The sequence below is a fragment of the Scyliorhinus canicula genome, chromosome 13 (genome assembly GCF_902713615.1).
Source record: "Scyliorhinus canicula chromosome 13, sScyCan1.1, whole genome shotgun sequence".
NCBI lineage: Eukaryota > Metazoa > Chordata > Chondrichthyes > Carcharhiniformes > Scyliorhinidae > Scyliorhinus > Scyliorhinus canicula.
The window spans coordinates 65344497-65362087 of NC_052158.1; the positions used below are offsets into that span (position 1 = coordinate 65344497).

Here is a 17591-nt window from a genome sequence, read left to right on the forward strand (position 1 = left end):
CTCTTAACTTCCTCTCCACCTTTCTGTCATCGGCAAATTTAGCTGCCACGCATTTCGTCGTTTCATCTATAGACTCATTATGGCGTCTTAACTTCCTACCCATCTTTCTGTCATCGGCAAATTTAGCTGCCGTGCATTTCGTCCTTTAATCAAAAGACTCCTTATGGCCTCTTAACTTCCTCCCCATCTTTCTGTCATCGGTAAATTTAGCTGCCATGCATTTCGTCCTTTCATCTTAGTCACTGATATAGTTGACACCCAGTGCTGATCTCCTGTGGTATTGCACTAGTTACAACTGACCAACCTAAAAATGACCCATTTTCTGCCTCCTGTTAGATATCTAATCTTCTACCCATGCTAATATGTTACCCCCTGCAGCATGAGTTCTTATTTTGTGAAGTAACCTTAGCTGTGCCATCTTATCACTGCTTTTTGAGAATCCAAGTACACCACATTTACAAGTTCCCCTGGATCTGTCTTGCATGTTACTTTCTCTCAGAACTCTTATTTCCCTTTCATACAATTAGGTTGAGCCAGCAGGGTTTTATTAAGATTTTTTGAATGTCCTGCTATTATCACCACAATAATGAATTCTCACATATTTCATATTACAGGTCAGGTTAATTGGCCTATATTTTCTGCTTTCTGTCTTCCTCCGTTCTTGAACAGAAGTATTACAATTTGTGATTTTCCAATCCACTGGGACCTTTACAAAATCTCGAATTTTGGAAGATCACAATCAATGCATCCACTATCCCTACAGCCACTTATTTTAAAACACTGGGATGCAGGCCATTAGCTCCAAGGGACTTGTCAGCCTTTAGTTCCAATAGTTTCCCCTGTACCTTATCCTTGGTGATTGCCATTGTTTTTGGTTCCACAATCCCTTTTATATTTAGATTCTTATATATTCTTGGGACATTTTTTGCACCTTTGACTGTGTTTTGTAGATGAGTAGGTTGGATGCGTAAAACTCGTTCAGAATTTGGTGTCAATTTAAAAAATGTACACAGCCCAGTATCGGCTACATGGCAGGGCAAGTGTGCAAAAGAATTTTAGTCATTTTTTTTTTCATTTTTGTTGCACAAGGTTTGCGAAAATGAAATGGAGTTTGAGGGCTGAGGCTAATTAACCAGGGAATGAAGATGTAATTCAGTCCCATTTTAAATTCGTAATATATCTATATTTTTAACTTGATTATAAACTTCCATGCAGTGCCCTGATTGAGGGCAGGGATGACTTGCAACAAGTTACATTTGCAATTTTCGGTGTAAATGGGAATTTGTAGTCCGAAAAGGTGCCAACAAAGGTGCACATTGCCTAGGATTTTTGGTGAGAGATATTGTGTCTGTAAGATACTCATTTGTGCTGAAGGTCAGTTTAATGGATGCCAGCTCATACCTCATCTGTGTGAGCATGCACAGCAGGTTGTGGACAGACTGTGGAGAGGTTTACAACTAAATCTGACCTGTACACCACACACACCCATTTCACTCTTGTGACGTACAAACTCGGGCTGGCAGGTCCAGCAGACTGTGCCCCAGCATTGGCACAAATAGATGACCTGATTTAGCAGAGAATGGGGATCAAACACAGGCTGTTTGTCTTCCTCTGTCAGTTTCACAATAGATATTTCCGTTAATATCTTTGTTTTGGATGCCTTAAAAGTTGTTTAATAAAATTCTGAATCAGAAAGTCACTTGATTCCTACACAAGCCATGGAATATTTGTTAAATTAATTTGATTTCCTGATTCCCTTCATCCTAATGGGTTAATTCTAGCTGATGGACCTGGAGCAAACAAGTTTGTACAAAATGTTAATGGTTTGAGCTGGTTTAATGATTTGGGAAAAGGAATCAAACTTAGGCCAATAGATCTACCATTATCACTGAGTTGAACTTGTATAATTGCTTCATCTGACAGAGCAGAGGGTCAATGCCATCAGTTTCAACTGATTTGAATGTTGGCTCCAGAGGTGAAATGTCATTGCCTAACTCCTGGCCTACCATTCTGTACCCCGGAGGTATGTGGATGCTCAGTCATTGAAGTGTTCAAGACCAAGATCAATAGCTTGTATATTCAGGGATATGGAAAGTGTGTGTCTGTAATTTTGGGAGATTCAAAAGTGCTAAATTACCTATATACAAGTTATGTATTTTGTGCATCTGAGATGGGGGTGATCATCACAGCCTTTTTCCGTGGGTCTTGTGCTGTTTGAAGCCTCTACCATTTGGGCAATTTATCCATTCTGTGAATTGTCATATTGTCAACTAATGTTGAATGAGCTTTTTAAAATTCAAGTAAACTGCTTTCATTAAATCACCTTGGCCACTAACTGAGTAACCCCTAAATAATTCCTATAAGCCTGTTCTTCAAAGGCTGACGTACAGCCCACCATAGGGCAGCACGGTAGCATTGCGGATAGCACAATCGCTTCACAGCTCCAGGGTCCCAGGTTCGATTCCAGCTTGGTCACTCTGTGCTGAGTCTGTACATCCTCCCCGTGTGTGCGTGGGTTTCCTCCGGGTGCTCCGGTTTCCTCCCACAGTCACAAAGATGTGCAGGTTAAGTGGATTGGCCATGATAAATTGCCCTTAGTGTCCAAAATTGCCCTTAGTGGTGGGTGGGGTTACTGGGTTATGGGGATAGGGTGGAGGTGTTGACCTTGGGTAGGATGCTCTTTCCAAGAGCCGGTGCAGACTCGATGGGCCGAATGGCCTCCTTCTGCACTGTAAATTCTATGATTCTATAGTGTTCCCTCAACCACTTGTTCCACTGTATATGTTAGGCTAACTAACTTCTAAATTACAAGACTACTTGTTTGTATCTGTCGCATTTTTGTTTGTATGTTGCAATTGTATTTGCCTACTCTCCAGGGATTATGGGATCTCTCTGTTTTATTGAGGGCGCTATCATGTATCCAGGGGAGGTGCTGGTATAGTGGTATTGTCACTGGACTAGTAATCTGGAGACCCAGGTGTAATGATCTGGGGACCCGGGTTCGAATCCCACCACGGCAGGTGATGAAATTTAAAACACAATAAAATATCTGGAATTGAAAGTCTAATAATGACCACGAAACAAACCATTGTCAATTGTCGTAAAAACCCACCTGGTTCACTAATGTCCTTTAAGGAAGGAAATTTGCTATCTGTACCTGGTCTGATCTGCATGTGACTTCAGACCCAGAACAATGCGGTTGACTCTGAACTGCCCCCTCAAAGGCAATTAGGGATGGGCAATAAATGCTGGCACCGTCGCAACGCCCGTGCCCCATGAACGAATAAACAAAATCCTGTCCGGTGAAGAGGTTTTAGTGCTTTATGGATAAAAGAAGTTGTAAGCTCATAGGGCAGCCAGTTCCAGTTGGAACCTGATTTTTCATTGACATGAATATGAATTTGTGACTGACTTTAAAAAATGAACCACTCAAAAAGAGAACCATGTGTCAAAAGAACAGTAGCCATGTGGTGTGCTTAATGAAGCCTGTTACACAATTGGAGTATTTGGTATTGAAGGTTAATGCAGAACAACACGAGGCACTTCCTAATGGGTATTTATTTTGTGGTTCCAATGGGTATTCAAGTATTTTTTCTCTCCATTCCCATTAACTATTGAATTAAATTGTTCATGAAGTCTGTATGGTTTGAATCTCGTGTTGCTCAATAGTTTCTGTTTGAGCAGAAACCTTTGATTTTGAGTTGTGAATTTGATAGTGTGTGGAATTAGAAATCTTGTTCACTGATTGGATGTATCTGTGAAACAGAAAAATGTTACGAAAAGTCGCCAGTTTGTAGTTACTGTATTGAGTAGGGAAACAATCATGATGCACATTGTGCAAATAAGTTAGTACATGAAAGCTAAAAATTTCAACTGACTTTTTATATGGATTTGTTTTTTTTACAGATTTGTCACAAAAATTTTATCATGGCTTTGGAAATAACCTCACCGCCTCGGTTTTTTCACATGCCGAGGTTCCAGCACCAAGGACCAAGGCACACCTTTTACAAGCGGCCAGATTTTGCTCAGCAGCAAGCTATGCAGCAACTGACCTTTGATGGCAAGCGCATGAGAAAGGCTGTGAACAGGAAGACGATCGATTATAATCCATCTGTTATTAAGTTCTTAGAGGTGAGATGAGAATAACAGGGAGACCGTTTGTGAATGAGCTTATGTTGGAGTGTACTACACTCCATGCGGAGAGGTTTTGGAACCACTTCACTGATTCTTCTAAATTTGAGACATAATGTGGGATACACTGAGCGAAATGTCTAGTGTCACTCCTACACTCAGAGATGCTCTTTCTTTAAGGTGGTAGATACACAGTCCTTTGAATGGTATTGTGACACTCAGTAAATGGCCCAATAAACTATCACTGTTGTGTCCATTGAATTAAGCACATAGTACATCTAGGCACTTGACGAAAACTTTTTATTATTCACATATTACAGTGCTTTTGAGAGTTGAGATTCATAGTATTTCAACGATCTGTTGTGTTTTGTTATATATGTACAGTACAATATTTCATTAATGTGACAGGAGACTGGCCACTTGCGGTTGGAATGAAATAACTAAGCTGTGAGATGAATGCTTAATACAGGTTATAAAAAGGAACAACTGCATTGCCTTATTTATGGGCTTGCCACAACCCAGCTCTGATAACACGTTCCAACCTGTCAAACACGTTGTGATCCAGTGTGTTCCTTACCTTCTGCCTTATTGATATCTGAATTGATGCAGCACTACACTGAAATAATCACCTCATCATTGCCACTGGGGAATTGTGATCGTGTGTCCCTGACAGACTGGAACCAAATTTGGAAATTGAAACTGTAAAGGCTCCCATTCATTTCTGCACCTCAAACCTGTTGGTGTTTTGAACCAGTGTCCTGATGGCATGTCCACAGGAAGTTGTGGATGTAATTTGGAAGAAGTGAAGTTATCTTGTAATCCAATTTTAATTGCTTTTGGTTCAAAGTTTTTCCTCTTCGGTCTGCTACAATTGCAGTGCTTGAAAAAAACAGTCCCAATGGTAATATTTCATCTGGAAAGCTTCACTAATCCACAAGGAAATGATTTTTATCAATAGGTACAAGCCCAAGCAGCTTATTGTTGCTGCCTTTGTACTCAAAAACAAATCACACATGGGGATGAGGCTTAACACTTAACTCTGATTTGTGTTTTGTGTCTTGTCTGTCATCAAATGGAATTGACGCTGAGCTGGTATCATGATAGAATCATAGCAAAAACAACAAACATTGCTCCTTCCAGCAGTGGATCAGTAATTGTGGAACTAGTAGCAGATAAATTATTTAATAAATTATTTTTATAAGTCTAGATTGGAAGAAAAGGCTGCAACTGATGCAGCAACACCGAATGTTGGAATCAAACAGCTAGTTTTTATGTCTTTAAAACAAGCAGACTGAAATTTCAGGTAGAGACCATTGTCAATGAAAACAACTTTACACTAACGTTCCCTTTATTTCTGGTCAAGTTAGCCAATTTAGATTATTTTCTTGGTTTCTGCCATGTTAATTCAGCTTTCAAGACTTGCTGGTTTGTGCATCACACTGCCACCAATTGATGCAATTTTGGAATTCTTGGAAAATTATTTTTTCCTTCATGGTTTCTGGCATTTGCCACAAGCAGACCGTATCCCCCACAGTCTGGAAATCATACCTCCATTTGGATAATCTGCCCTTTGCATAAAGATGATCAATGATCCTACCAATAGCAGATTCAATACCATCTCACGTACATGACTGCACTTCATTCGTATTTTCATAGTTAAACTCAGATCAGTTTTACCAACAATAGCAGTTAATTAGTAAGATATCAGGTTGGTAACACTTGCCTCCACCTCAAAGATGTGGCTTTGAGTTCTGCCAGAGGATTGTGCAATTTAGGCTTATTTTCGAGAACGGTTCTCTGAGGAGCTGGGCTGTGTTAGATCTTTATTTTTGGATATGACTTTGAAGCCTCAATAGTTTTTAAATCGGCTATTAAAGATGCAGTGGCATTGAAAAAGAGCTGGGAGTTCGCGTTGTCCTCTTCTACGTTCCCCTCCTCAACCAATGTCACCAAGAAAAGAACGTTCTGTATGTCATTCATCAGGGTCAACTGGGATGTTACTGGTGCCATTTCTGCCCACAGATCACTGCAGTTCAAAATGTAATTCATTGTGCGGCGATGTTTGAAATGTCCTGTGATAAGATCTATATAAATGCGGTTGGAAAAAAAAATGTAAAAATAAAGCAGACCTTATCCTTGAAAAATAGAGTAATATATTTGCATCAAGCATGTGTCATCACCCAAGTGTCAACAAACTTGTAAGTGTCTGATCCAAATCATTTTTGTAATACAACAAATCACAAGTTCCCAAACTCTGAGTGCATCAATCAAATTGCAACCGAATAATAAACTATCTGTGAAGAATTGTTGGTCAGCAAGAAGCTACCACTTCCAAAAAGTAAAACGATCAGATTGTATAAAACGTTCTGAGAAATCTTTCCCCCCACTAATTAAGCCCACTAAGGTGCGGACTTCAGACTGAAGTAAGGTTTCTAACTTAAAACAAATCACAAGAAAATTAATATGTGTAATTGTCTTCTATGTGCGGAAATGTTTCCACCACTGTTTTATGTCGGTGGTCTCACTTCTAGAAGCTCACGCATTAAATATTGGGGCATTCAGGAGCTATCATTCTGTTAACTAAGTGAATAAGTTTAACCAAATGTCAAGCTACAACCAGTTCACTCTCCAATTAAATGTGCACCACGGTTTGGAGGAAGGGCGAAGTTGGATGCTCAGTGCTCCATTCACATAGGTTCCTGGTACTGCTGCTTGGAAACCTGGGTCGTTTTCTCTTCAGCCTGCCTTTTTCTTGGGTCTATGTATGAAGAAGACCTGAGGTCTTGGCCCGGGAAGTGGGAGTAATCGGATTGCCCTGACAAAGAGTCAACACAGAAATAATGGGACTAAAGGACCGTCTGAGCTTAATGCTTCAATAAGTGATGGCACTTGAACCAAAAATTATTATTCAAACTGATTTGATATTTTCATAAGAAAGCAGCAGAATACAAACTTTATTTGAGATAATGACCAAGACGATATAACTAGTATAGTGCAAGTCTGAACGCAGTTGCACATGTTTTCTCAGTTATTTATGTCCATCTTTGGGAAATCTTTTTTGTGCGCTCATAACATTTTCAGTTACATTTTGACATGCTCAGAACAAAATCCAAACAGGGATTGGAACCAAGTATTCGTGTGCCTGGATTTGGAAGAAGTTGCGCCATTTCAATATTTTCAATTTCCAAGTAGTTTTAAAGTCAAATTCACAAAACCACAATTAGCTTAGAATATGTAACAGCTATACACTGCAATTATATGCAAACAAATGTGAGAGATAGATTAAACATACTTTGATGCACCATCCCCTCAGGAGCTTTAATTTTTATCTGCAAAGGTTTACTCAGCACCTGCTTCACAGGTTAAGTAGGTTTCATAGATTTCACACAATCCCTACAGTGCACAAGGAGACCATTCGGGCCATCGTGTCTGCACCTACCCACCAAAAATGCACCCTATTTCGGCCCACACTCCCACCCTAACCCCGCAGCCCCACCTAACCTGCTGACCTTTGGACCGTGGGAGGAAACCAGAGCACCCAGAGTAAATCCAGGTGTTTAGGTATTAGTAAGAAGTTTATTATGGTTCCAGACAACACCTAACCCAGAAAATTACTGTTTACTTTGATGCAATTATAATCTCTAAACTGGAATTTAACACTTGATCAAGTACAGTGCGAATTGCAACAAAATGGGAAGTCCGATTCTGACACTATACTTATTTTTCTGATTTTCCCCCCATAATTTCCTGATTTCAATTTTTTGTTGATGGCAAATGCACTTAACGATCATGGAGGAAATGGAAGGGTCAAGGTAAATTTGGTTGAGGAAAGTCATTTAGACCATTTGATCTCGCCTTCAAATACCACTTCAACCGTCTTCCTATCACGGCATCTTGATGTTAGTTTTTTGGCTTCAAATTAACTTTTCTAGCCGTTAATTTCAGCAGCCTCATTACCTTAAAATAACCCAACAAAAACAATCAACGGATCAGATCAAAGCTATTCAATGCTTCTGCATCCAGTCATGAATGAAAGTGGACAAATAAATAATTGATGGGAGGAGGCTTCGTGAGCGTCCATATCCTCAATGACATCAGAGCCCAGCATGTGAGTGCATAAGACGTGGCTGAAGTGCCGACCACCAGCTTCATCGAGAAGGGCCGGACGGATGATCTATCTTAGCCATCATTTGAGGATCCTACCCTCGTGGATGCCAGCCTTCAGCCCATTCAGTTAACTCCATGAGTTATTGAGAAACCGCTGAAATGACTGGATGTGCCAAAGATTATGGGTCTTGACAATATTCCTGATATAAGGATGAAATCTTATTCTTCAGAACTAGTTCCAAGATGATCTATTCTCGCAGCAGCAACACTGGCATCCATCAGACAAAATGGAAAATTAACTAGATAAACAGGACTGATCCAATCTGACCAATTATCACCCCATCAGTCTACTCAATCTGCAGTGTGATAGAAGGAGTTGTTGACAATTTTGTCAAAAGACATTTCACCAATGACCGCAGTTTATATTCAGCTGGGGAAACGCCAGGCCTCATTAATAATCATCGTTGTTAGTGTCGCAAGTAGGCTTACATTAACACTGCAATGAAGTTACTGAAAATCCCCAGTCCCAACACTATGGCTCCTGTTCAGGTACACTTGGGTTGAATTCAGAATGTCCAATTCACCTAACAAGACAGCCGTGGTCCAAACATGGGCAATAGAGTTGAATTTCAGAGGTAAGGCAATGGGATCAGCCCTTGACAACAGAGCATTTTACTTAGTGCCACATCGAGGAGCTGTACTAAAATTCAAGTCTCTCTGCCTTGGTGGGGGACATGGGAAGCGCTTGAGTAGCTGGCACATAAGAAAATTGTTGGAAGCTAATCATTTCAGTTCCAGGATATCACTGCAGGAGTGCCTGGGCAGTGTTTTAGACTTAAATCATTTTCAGCTTCATCAATGAACTTCCTTCTATCATAAGGTTAGAGATGAGGAGGCTGTTCATTGGTTGCACAGTGTCCAGGAGCATCCGCTGCTCTAATGAAACAGTTTATCAGTCTAAGCCTGAATGTTAAACAAGTCAAGTGGCAAGTAACATTCACACCAGTCAAGTGCCAGGCAATTACTATTGCCAAGAAGAGAGTTTAAGCATCTCTCCTTGACATTCAACACATTATCATCATGGAATTTCTCACCATCAATCTCCTGGGGTGTAACTTAACTGGACCAGCTATATAAATACACTGGCTACAAGAGCAGACCAGAAGCTATGTATTCTAAGCAAAGGATTCACCTCCTGACTCCCAAAGCCTTTCCCCCATTCACAATGCAGAAATTAGGTATGTGATGGAATACTTGCTCCTTGATGTAGGCAGCTACAACAGCACTGATGAAGCTTGGCACCATCCAGGACAAAGCAGCTCCTTTAGCACCCCATCTAACACCTTAAGCTTTCTGTCCTTCCACCACTGGTGCACTTGTATGTAGTGTATACCATCTACAAGATGTACTGAAATAATTTGCCAAAACATCTGAAGCAGTACCTCTCAAACCCGTGGCCATTTATCACTTGAAGGATCAGGGCAATATGGCTTGCAGTGTCATGCTCTTTCCCCAGTTGGAAATATATCACTGTCTCTTGACTGGATCAAAATTCTGGAATTCTCTCCCCGAGGGCATTGTGCGAGTACGCTCATGGACTAGCAGTCAAGGGGATTCACCACCATCTTCTAAAGGGCATTTGGGGATGAGCAATAAATGCCAGCCTTGCCAGTGACAGATATACCCCATGACTAAACAAAAATACCCCTCTGTCTTGTGTTGCTCTTGTTTTTAATATTATAGAGTACTTAATTATTTTTTCCAATTAAGGGGCAATTTAGCGTGGCTAATCCACTTAACCTGCACATCTTTGGGTTGTGGGCGTGAGACCCATGCAGGCACTGGGAGAATGTGCCAACTCCTCACAGACAAAGACCTGGGTCGGGATCGAACCCGAGTCCTCAGCGCCGTAGGCAGCAGTGCTAACCAGTGCACCACCGTGACGCCCTGTATTGCTATTGTTTTAAGCTACATTTTTGTAATCGTGTTAAGATCTTGTATACTGCCTGAGAAAGTCAGATTTTCTAGTTGAAAATTCAATGTGACCTGGACATGTACACATTTTTATTTATCATTCCATTTCTAATCTTTTCCTTTGAAGATACGAATTAAATGTGTAAAAGGGTATTTTGTGATCGGTGACAAATTACAAAAAATCTTCGCACAATTCCTTTGATGCAGGTTAGATATTTGAATGCAGAAAGCACAAACTTTGTGAATTAGATTGAGGCTGACTGGACATAGTCAGTAGGCGATGTTGTTGAGTTGGAGAAGATGTGGGCAAAGAAAAGATAATGAATAGATGGGACATTCCAACAGAAGTATGCAACAGTTTACCACTCAGGCAGAAATATATATAACAAAATAATTATAATTGCCACCAGTGTGGCTTGTTTTTTTGCTACACAGCTTGGGTGAAAATAGTTGATTCTTTAGAATAGTGCAGAAGGAGTCTATTCAGCTCATCGAGTCTGCGCCAACTCTCAGAAAGAGCATCCCACCTAGGTCCACTCCCCCACTCTATCCCCGTAATCCCAAGCAAGAGCACCGGAAAATGCCTAACTGTATCCGTGAAAGAGATGCACAGGACTCTCATGAGACTAGTTTGGTGAATTAACACAATGTTGCCAGTTTTTTTTGAAAGGGGCCACAAAAACTGAACATTCAAAAAAAGCATGTGAATGTGTTTGTAGCAGTTTTAAACATGTACTCGGCTCCTGTCAGCTACATGGAGCAAGTGCAATAGTAGTTTTGGAGCCATGAGCACAAACCCATGGCTTTGTCAGCTTTGACCAAAAGTCATCTGGACTCAAAAACGGTAGCTCCCTTTTCCCTCCACAGATGGTGTCAGCCCTGCTATGCTGAGTGTGCAGTATTTCCTGTTTTTGCTTAACCCGGCACTTTAGTGCAGTGTAGTACTATAGGAGAGCTGTGCTGCCTTTCAGATCGAATATTAAAAATGAGGTGTCCTCTGTCGGGTGAATGTAAAAGATCTTATGGATAATGTATTGAAACAGGCGGAAGGGTTTTGTCCAATGTTCTGCCAACGTTTATCCATCAGTCAACACTGAAATAGGTCATATCAAATTGCGGTTTGAGGGAGCTTGATGTGTCTAAATACAGTTCCTGCAATACAACTATGACTGCACTTCCAAGGAACCTCATTGGCTGTAAAATAGCACGGTAGCACAGTAGCTCACACTTGCTCCAGGGTCCCAGGTTTGATTCCCGGCTTCCTCACACAAGTCCCGAAAGACATGCTGTTAGGTAATTTGGAAATTATGAATTCTTCCTTTGTGTACCCGAATGTGGCGTCTAGGGGTTTTTCACAGTAACTTTATTGCAGTATTAATGTAAACCTACTTGTGACAATCGTTTAATAATTTACTGTGAATGCCCCTAGTCGCCACATTCCGGCGCCTGTTCGGGTAAGCTGGTAAGGGAATTGAACTGCGCTGCTGGCCTTGTTCTGCATTACAAACCAGGTGTCTAGCCCACTGAGCTAAATAAAGATTATTATAAAAAATTATAAATGCTTTGGCCTTTCTATGGCAATGAAAGGCAAGGCACCACATAAATCCATATTTTCCCCCTCAAGTGGTGGATCAAGTCATTATTAATTTGGCGTCTGTCTTTGGTGTTGCAGGAGTATTTTCAAAGTGCGGAAACCCCATGCCAGATATGGAATAGGGAGCTCTTCTGTGTCCTAGCTCAACATTCGTCCCCCAACCAATACCACCAAAGCAGATTAACTAGCTCCTGCTTTCACCTCTTCCTGAAATTCATACCGATTCCCATGCATCACATCTGCATGCTCCTGACTTTTCTCCTCAGCAGAACTGGCTCGCTCTATTTCAGAGTTGTCATCCACAATTCCATTTTATCCGCTGCCTCGGATGATATTTTATGAGAACTTGTGTTTCAGCTATGACAACTCAAATACCAAGTCAATTGCCAAAGAGACTCTATCCTTCTCCCCCTTCACTTTCCTCTGACCGCCATCCCTCTTTCCAATTTCCCCATTTGCTGGGCTGGCACTATCCCCTCTGACCTTACCACCTGTGAACAGCAGCAGTTAGCCCTAAGACAAGCCCTCCACTTCATCCCCATTAGAACATATCTCATTGAACGTCAAACTTAACACAGTGTTGAACTCTTCATTCTCTGCCTGCACACCAACTTTGCCTCGAATCTTCCTACTGCATCTTTCTCCCATCTGCGGAATTTGTGTTTCACCTCTTGGCCTCGTCCTCTCTTACTGACCTCACTGGGAATTGCCCCATGACATGTTATTTGTTTTCTTCTTCCACTTATCTCCCAGTCAACTTGCAGCACCCCATTCTCACAGATCCAGACTTGACATTGTCATTAAGCCTGCTGACAAGGATGGCATTGTAGCTGCTTGGTGAGCCAGCCTTTACTTTGTGGCGACAACGCCGACCCTGCAACACCTCCACCTACCAGCCCCTCTTTCTGCTACGTTGAACATATTGGTGTTGCTTCCTGCAGTATTTCATCCCTTTCCTTTGGATCCATCCCAAACAATTCCCTTCCAGGGCAGAGGCTGTCACTTAATATTGACCATAAGCCCACAGTCCTCCACAGCTATTTGGTTGCTTTTTGGAAGGATTCTATTCCATTCTTTTTTGTCTTTGTTGCATCCATACGTACTTTCCTACCAGTGCTTCCAGAATGCCCTTTTCGTCAAATCAAGAATTTGCCTTCCACTGTGGTTGACAAGGGCTTCACATCTTTCACCATCTTCGCCCTTATCTTCCACCCCACCAGTCTCCATATTCAAACGATCATCTTCTGTAATCTCCAGCATTATGCCCTAATCAAACACATCTCCTGTCCTCTTCCCTTCAACATCTGAAGAAACCATCACCTCTGCAACACACTGGTTTGCCCTTCCATCATCTTCTATCCCCGCCCACCCCCCCAATGGCATCTTTCTGCGGAAGCACGGGAGATGCACCACTTCACCGTTCACCACTTCCATTTCTCACTTCCAGAGCCACAGACACTTCCAGGTGAAACAATATTTTACTTGTATTTATTTCAATTTAGCATTTGCTGCTCATGATGTGGTCTTTTCTACATTCAGACAACGAAATGCAGTTAGGGTGATCACTTTATTCATTCAGTCAGCAAGTATGATCTTGGGAGTTTCCGCTTGCTTGTCATTTTAATTCTCTGTCCCATTTGAGCCTCTTGTGACGGTCATGGCTCAGTTGGTAGCATGCTCACCACTGAGTAAGAGGTTGTGGGTTCAAGACCCACTTCAGAAATAGAGCACAGTGTCACAAGGCTGACACTGCAGTGCAGCATTGTTAGTTGTTGCCGTCTTCTGCCTCGGAGCCAGGGACCTGGCTTCGATGTCAACCTTGGGTGAGTGTCTGTTGAGTTTGCACATTCTCTCGAGGGAGTCTATGTATGAGACATTGATCTGAGGCCCTGCCTGTTCCCCCAAGTGAATGTAAAAGATCCCACTGTACTATTTTGAAGAAGAACAGAGGAGTGTCCTGGCCAATATTCAGCCCACAATTGACATCACAATAACAGAATGTCTAGTTATTACCACATTGCAGTTTGTGGGGATTTGTTGTGCCTACATTTGCTGTCGCATTTCCTCTGTCACATAAGTGACTGTACTTCAGAAGTACTTCAATGGCTGTAAAGTGCTTTGAGATGTCTGGTGGCGTGAAAAGTGCTTCATAAATACAAGCCCTTTTTTTGTTCTCTGCTCCCTACACTGTTCGAGTAAAGTTCAGTGGAAGCTTCTGATGAGGCACTTTACAGCCTTCAATACTGAGCACTGATTTCAACATCTGCAGGTCTTTAATACCCTCCCTATTTTTCAAACAGTAGCTGCTGGTCATGGTTCTGCTATTTAGATCTCATCTCAACTCCCCCTTTTGTTTCTAATACCACTGCAACCCCCTCCTTTCATTACTACTTTGTCATTTAATCACTCCTGTTTTCCACCCTATAACAAACCTTCCCTATTATTTTCTCCTCCTCCCCCACCTCCCCAACCTCATTGCTTCTACACTTTCAGCTCTGACAAAGAGGTAAGTGACCTGAAAATTACATTTTTTACGTGACTGACAATGGTAAACTATCCCTCCGCACCCTTCTTGACTATCTGCAGCCGTTGCCATGGTTGACCGCACAACTTCCACCCCCCCCCCCCCCCACCCCCCCGGCTATTTCTCTTCTACAAGTATGTGCTGCCCTCAGTCATATCATCTGCAAAATAATCGTTTCATTCCAAATGTATGCAGATGATACTCTGGTCTATCTTAACCACCTTATCTCAACCCTTGCACCATTTCTAATTTGTCATACTGTCTGTCCAAAGTCCAGCCCAGGATGAACAGAAATACCCCTCCAACTACCTATCAGGAAGATCAAATCCATTGTCCTTGTTACCTGCTATAATCTCCAATCTCCATTCCCTAGATACTGACTCCAGCCCTCAGCCTGGTCATTATCTGTGAGGCGCAACTAAAATGTTCGCAGATGTGACATCCAATTTAACTTCAAGCTGAGTTTCTAACCATATCTATTACATCACCAAGACTGCCGACTTGCATCTCTGTAACTTAATCTGACTGCGCTCCTGCCTCAGCTTGTCTGTTGCTGAAACTGTCATTCATGCTTTTGTTGCTTCCAGACATGACGAGATCTCAGTAGCCCACCTTCCATCTACCACCCCATCACAAGCTTCAACTCATGCAAGACTGTTGTCCATATCCCAACACACACAGGCCCCTAGCATCACCCCTCTGCTAATTGATCTAAATCGGTTGCAGGTCCCTTAATAGTTCACTTTTAAAATTCTCATTCTTGTTTTCAAATCCCTCTTCCCTTGACTTTGTTCTCCTTTAGACCTTGCAACTATTTTGAGAAGTCAGGAGAGTGGGCCTGGATGGGATGCTCTTTTGGAGGGTCGGTACTGATTCAATGGACCAAATGGTCTCCTTCTGCACTGTAGGGGTTCTATGAACTCTTCAAGTGTAGGCTGTTGTGCAGCCCTTCCGTCATTTTTTTCCAGAAACTATTTTGTTAAGGCATTTATAATTTTAAACGGAAAAATCCAACAAAAGACAAAAAAAACCACAGTAACATAGCCATCCCCCCAACACAGAGACCAACCAACATGGTCTGTATAAACACTCTGTCTCACAGCCCTTCCTTCATTGGTTTTCTCCAACCTGAGAAACCCCGCCATGTCGCTTGCCCATACCCCTGACTTTGGGCTTCCGAGTCCCTCCATCCCAGCAGAATCCTTCTCTGGGCCACCAGGGAAGCAAAGGCCAAAACGTCGGCCTATCCACCTCGCCATTTTAATTATTGGTGGTTGTGCCTTTAGATGCCTGGGCATTAAACTGTGGAATTTCCAAACTAAGTTTCATTGCCTCTCTATCTCCTTTTAAGATGCTCCTCAAAACCTACTTCTGGCTGAGGATTTCCAAATACGTCCTTTCCCGATTCGTGTTGAATTTTGTTTGATACCTCCCTTCTGAAATACTTTAGGGTGTTTTACTGTCAAATGCAAGTTGTTGAGGCAGCACGGTGGCACAGTGGGTTAGCCCTGCTGCCTCACGGCTACGAGGTCCCAGATTCGATCATGGCTCTGGGTCACTCTCCGTATGGAGTTTGCACGTTCATGTGGGTTTAGGCCCCACAACCCAAAGATGTGCAGGCTAGGTGGATTGGCCATGCTAAATTGGCCCCTTAATTGGAAAAAATGAATTGGGTACTCTAGATTTATTTTAAAAATACTAAAAAAAAAATGCAAGTTGTTGAAACATTAACTCACTTTCTTCACAGATGCTGCCTGATCTGAGTATTTCTGGTATTTTCTGTTTTGATTTCAACTTTCCAGCATTTTGCTTTTGTGACCACTTATTTATCTCATTTGCATTTTCTGGGAGCTTCCTGTGTGCAAATTGGTAGCTGTGTTCGCCAACAGTGGCTTTGCTTTCAAAAATTAATTATTTGGAAGTGAAGGGTTTCTGTCACAGATGGTATTCTGTAGGCATAGCATTAGCATAATAAAGTCAGAATCTTACAGTGCAGAAAGAGAAGTGTCCCATCATTCCTGTGCTGGCTTTCTGAAGGAGCTAGACTGTATTCCCCACTCTTTCCCCATAACCCAGGGGTGGGCAAACTTTTCCGTGCAAGGGCCTCATTCAGAAATTCACAATTTTAAAGGGCCGCATAGTATATTAAGTAAAATAATTAATATTTAAAATAGCCAAAATAAAAGGTTTTTAAAGAAAATAAAAAGCAATTAATTTTTATTAATTAATATTTTAAAGTAGAAACTTCACTATGAAACACATGTTGTGCCGAGCAATGATCACCCTACTCAAGTCAACGTATCCACCCTATACCAGTAACCCAACAGCCCCCCCATTAACCTTAAAATTAAAAAAAAATTTTTTTTTTTTAATGACTTGATCTTGGTGGGCCGCATAAAGACCGCGGGCCGTAGTTTGCCCACCCCTGCCATAACCCATGACAGCTTTCCTACAGTTTGGTGCCATAATACCTAACAGCCAAGTCTGTAGGTTGTTCCCTGAGATTCAGGAATCTATTTTCCTGCTGCTGAGTCTGGATACGGAAACCTCATTTTTTCTAATGGGTTTATAGGTACCAGAATTCTCAACTCCACATAACTGGCTATCATGGAAGATAGAGGAACTATCATTGTGTGGTTTTAAATTCTTCAAGAGCCCTTATTGTTTTGTGAAAAACTATTTGTCCTGTACAGCTCAAAGCAGGATATAAATCTGACTGCTGTGTGCTCAACAATGTTGTGTCGACAGTGGAGTAACTAAATTGCTGCCTTTTGTGCTAAGAGTCTTTGTCCCTCACATTCCCCAGGGTTGGGGGAGGAGTTATGGTCAAGAAACCCAAAAGTCTGTTTCCACAAATGCTGTGAAATTTAAAGTCTATGGCATGAGGTTTTCTTAATCGGTCTCTAGTTTGCCTGATTAACCGGTTTGGCTGCCTGTTGGTGGGGAAGTGCTTATCACAGGAACAGATATGTGTAATGGCTTGAGGCAGAGATTGCGCCTCTATGGGAATGATGGGGAGAAGTGAGAATTGGGCCAAATGATGGGGTCGGTGATTAGATGACAGTTGTAGGTCGTGACAGTGGATTGTTCTTTCCAGAAACCTGGACAATGAGTATTGAGTTAAAAAGGAGAAATGCAGACTCCTGAAATGATTCTACTGACTGTCCTCCATCATTTCATAGAATTTACAGTGCAGAAGGAGGTCATTTGGCCCATCGAGTCTGCACCGGCCCTTACAAAGAGCACCCTACTCAGACCCAT

The 17591-nt window shown here is 41.8% G+C and overlaps 1 protein-coding gene across 3 annotated transcripts in view; it reads left to right on the forward strand.

Annotated features, from left to right (window-relative positions):
- wdr33 (WD repeat domain 33) overlaps positions 1 to 17591 on the forward strand; it is a 141319-nt gene that overhangs the window by 20097 nt on the left and 103631 nt on the right. For 2 of the 3 annotated variants that reach the window (XM_038816089.1, XM_038816090.1), the window contains exon 2: positions 3907 to 4131. In XM_038816089.1, the coding sequence (XP_038672017.1) occupies positions 3928 to 4131 (204 nt within the window). In that variant the 5' untranslated portion in view covers positions 3907 to 3927. Of the gene's footprint in view, positions 1 to 3906; positions 4132 to 17591 lie in introns of those variants that run through there. The other variant, XM_038816091.1, reaches the window with a different exon arrangement.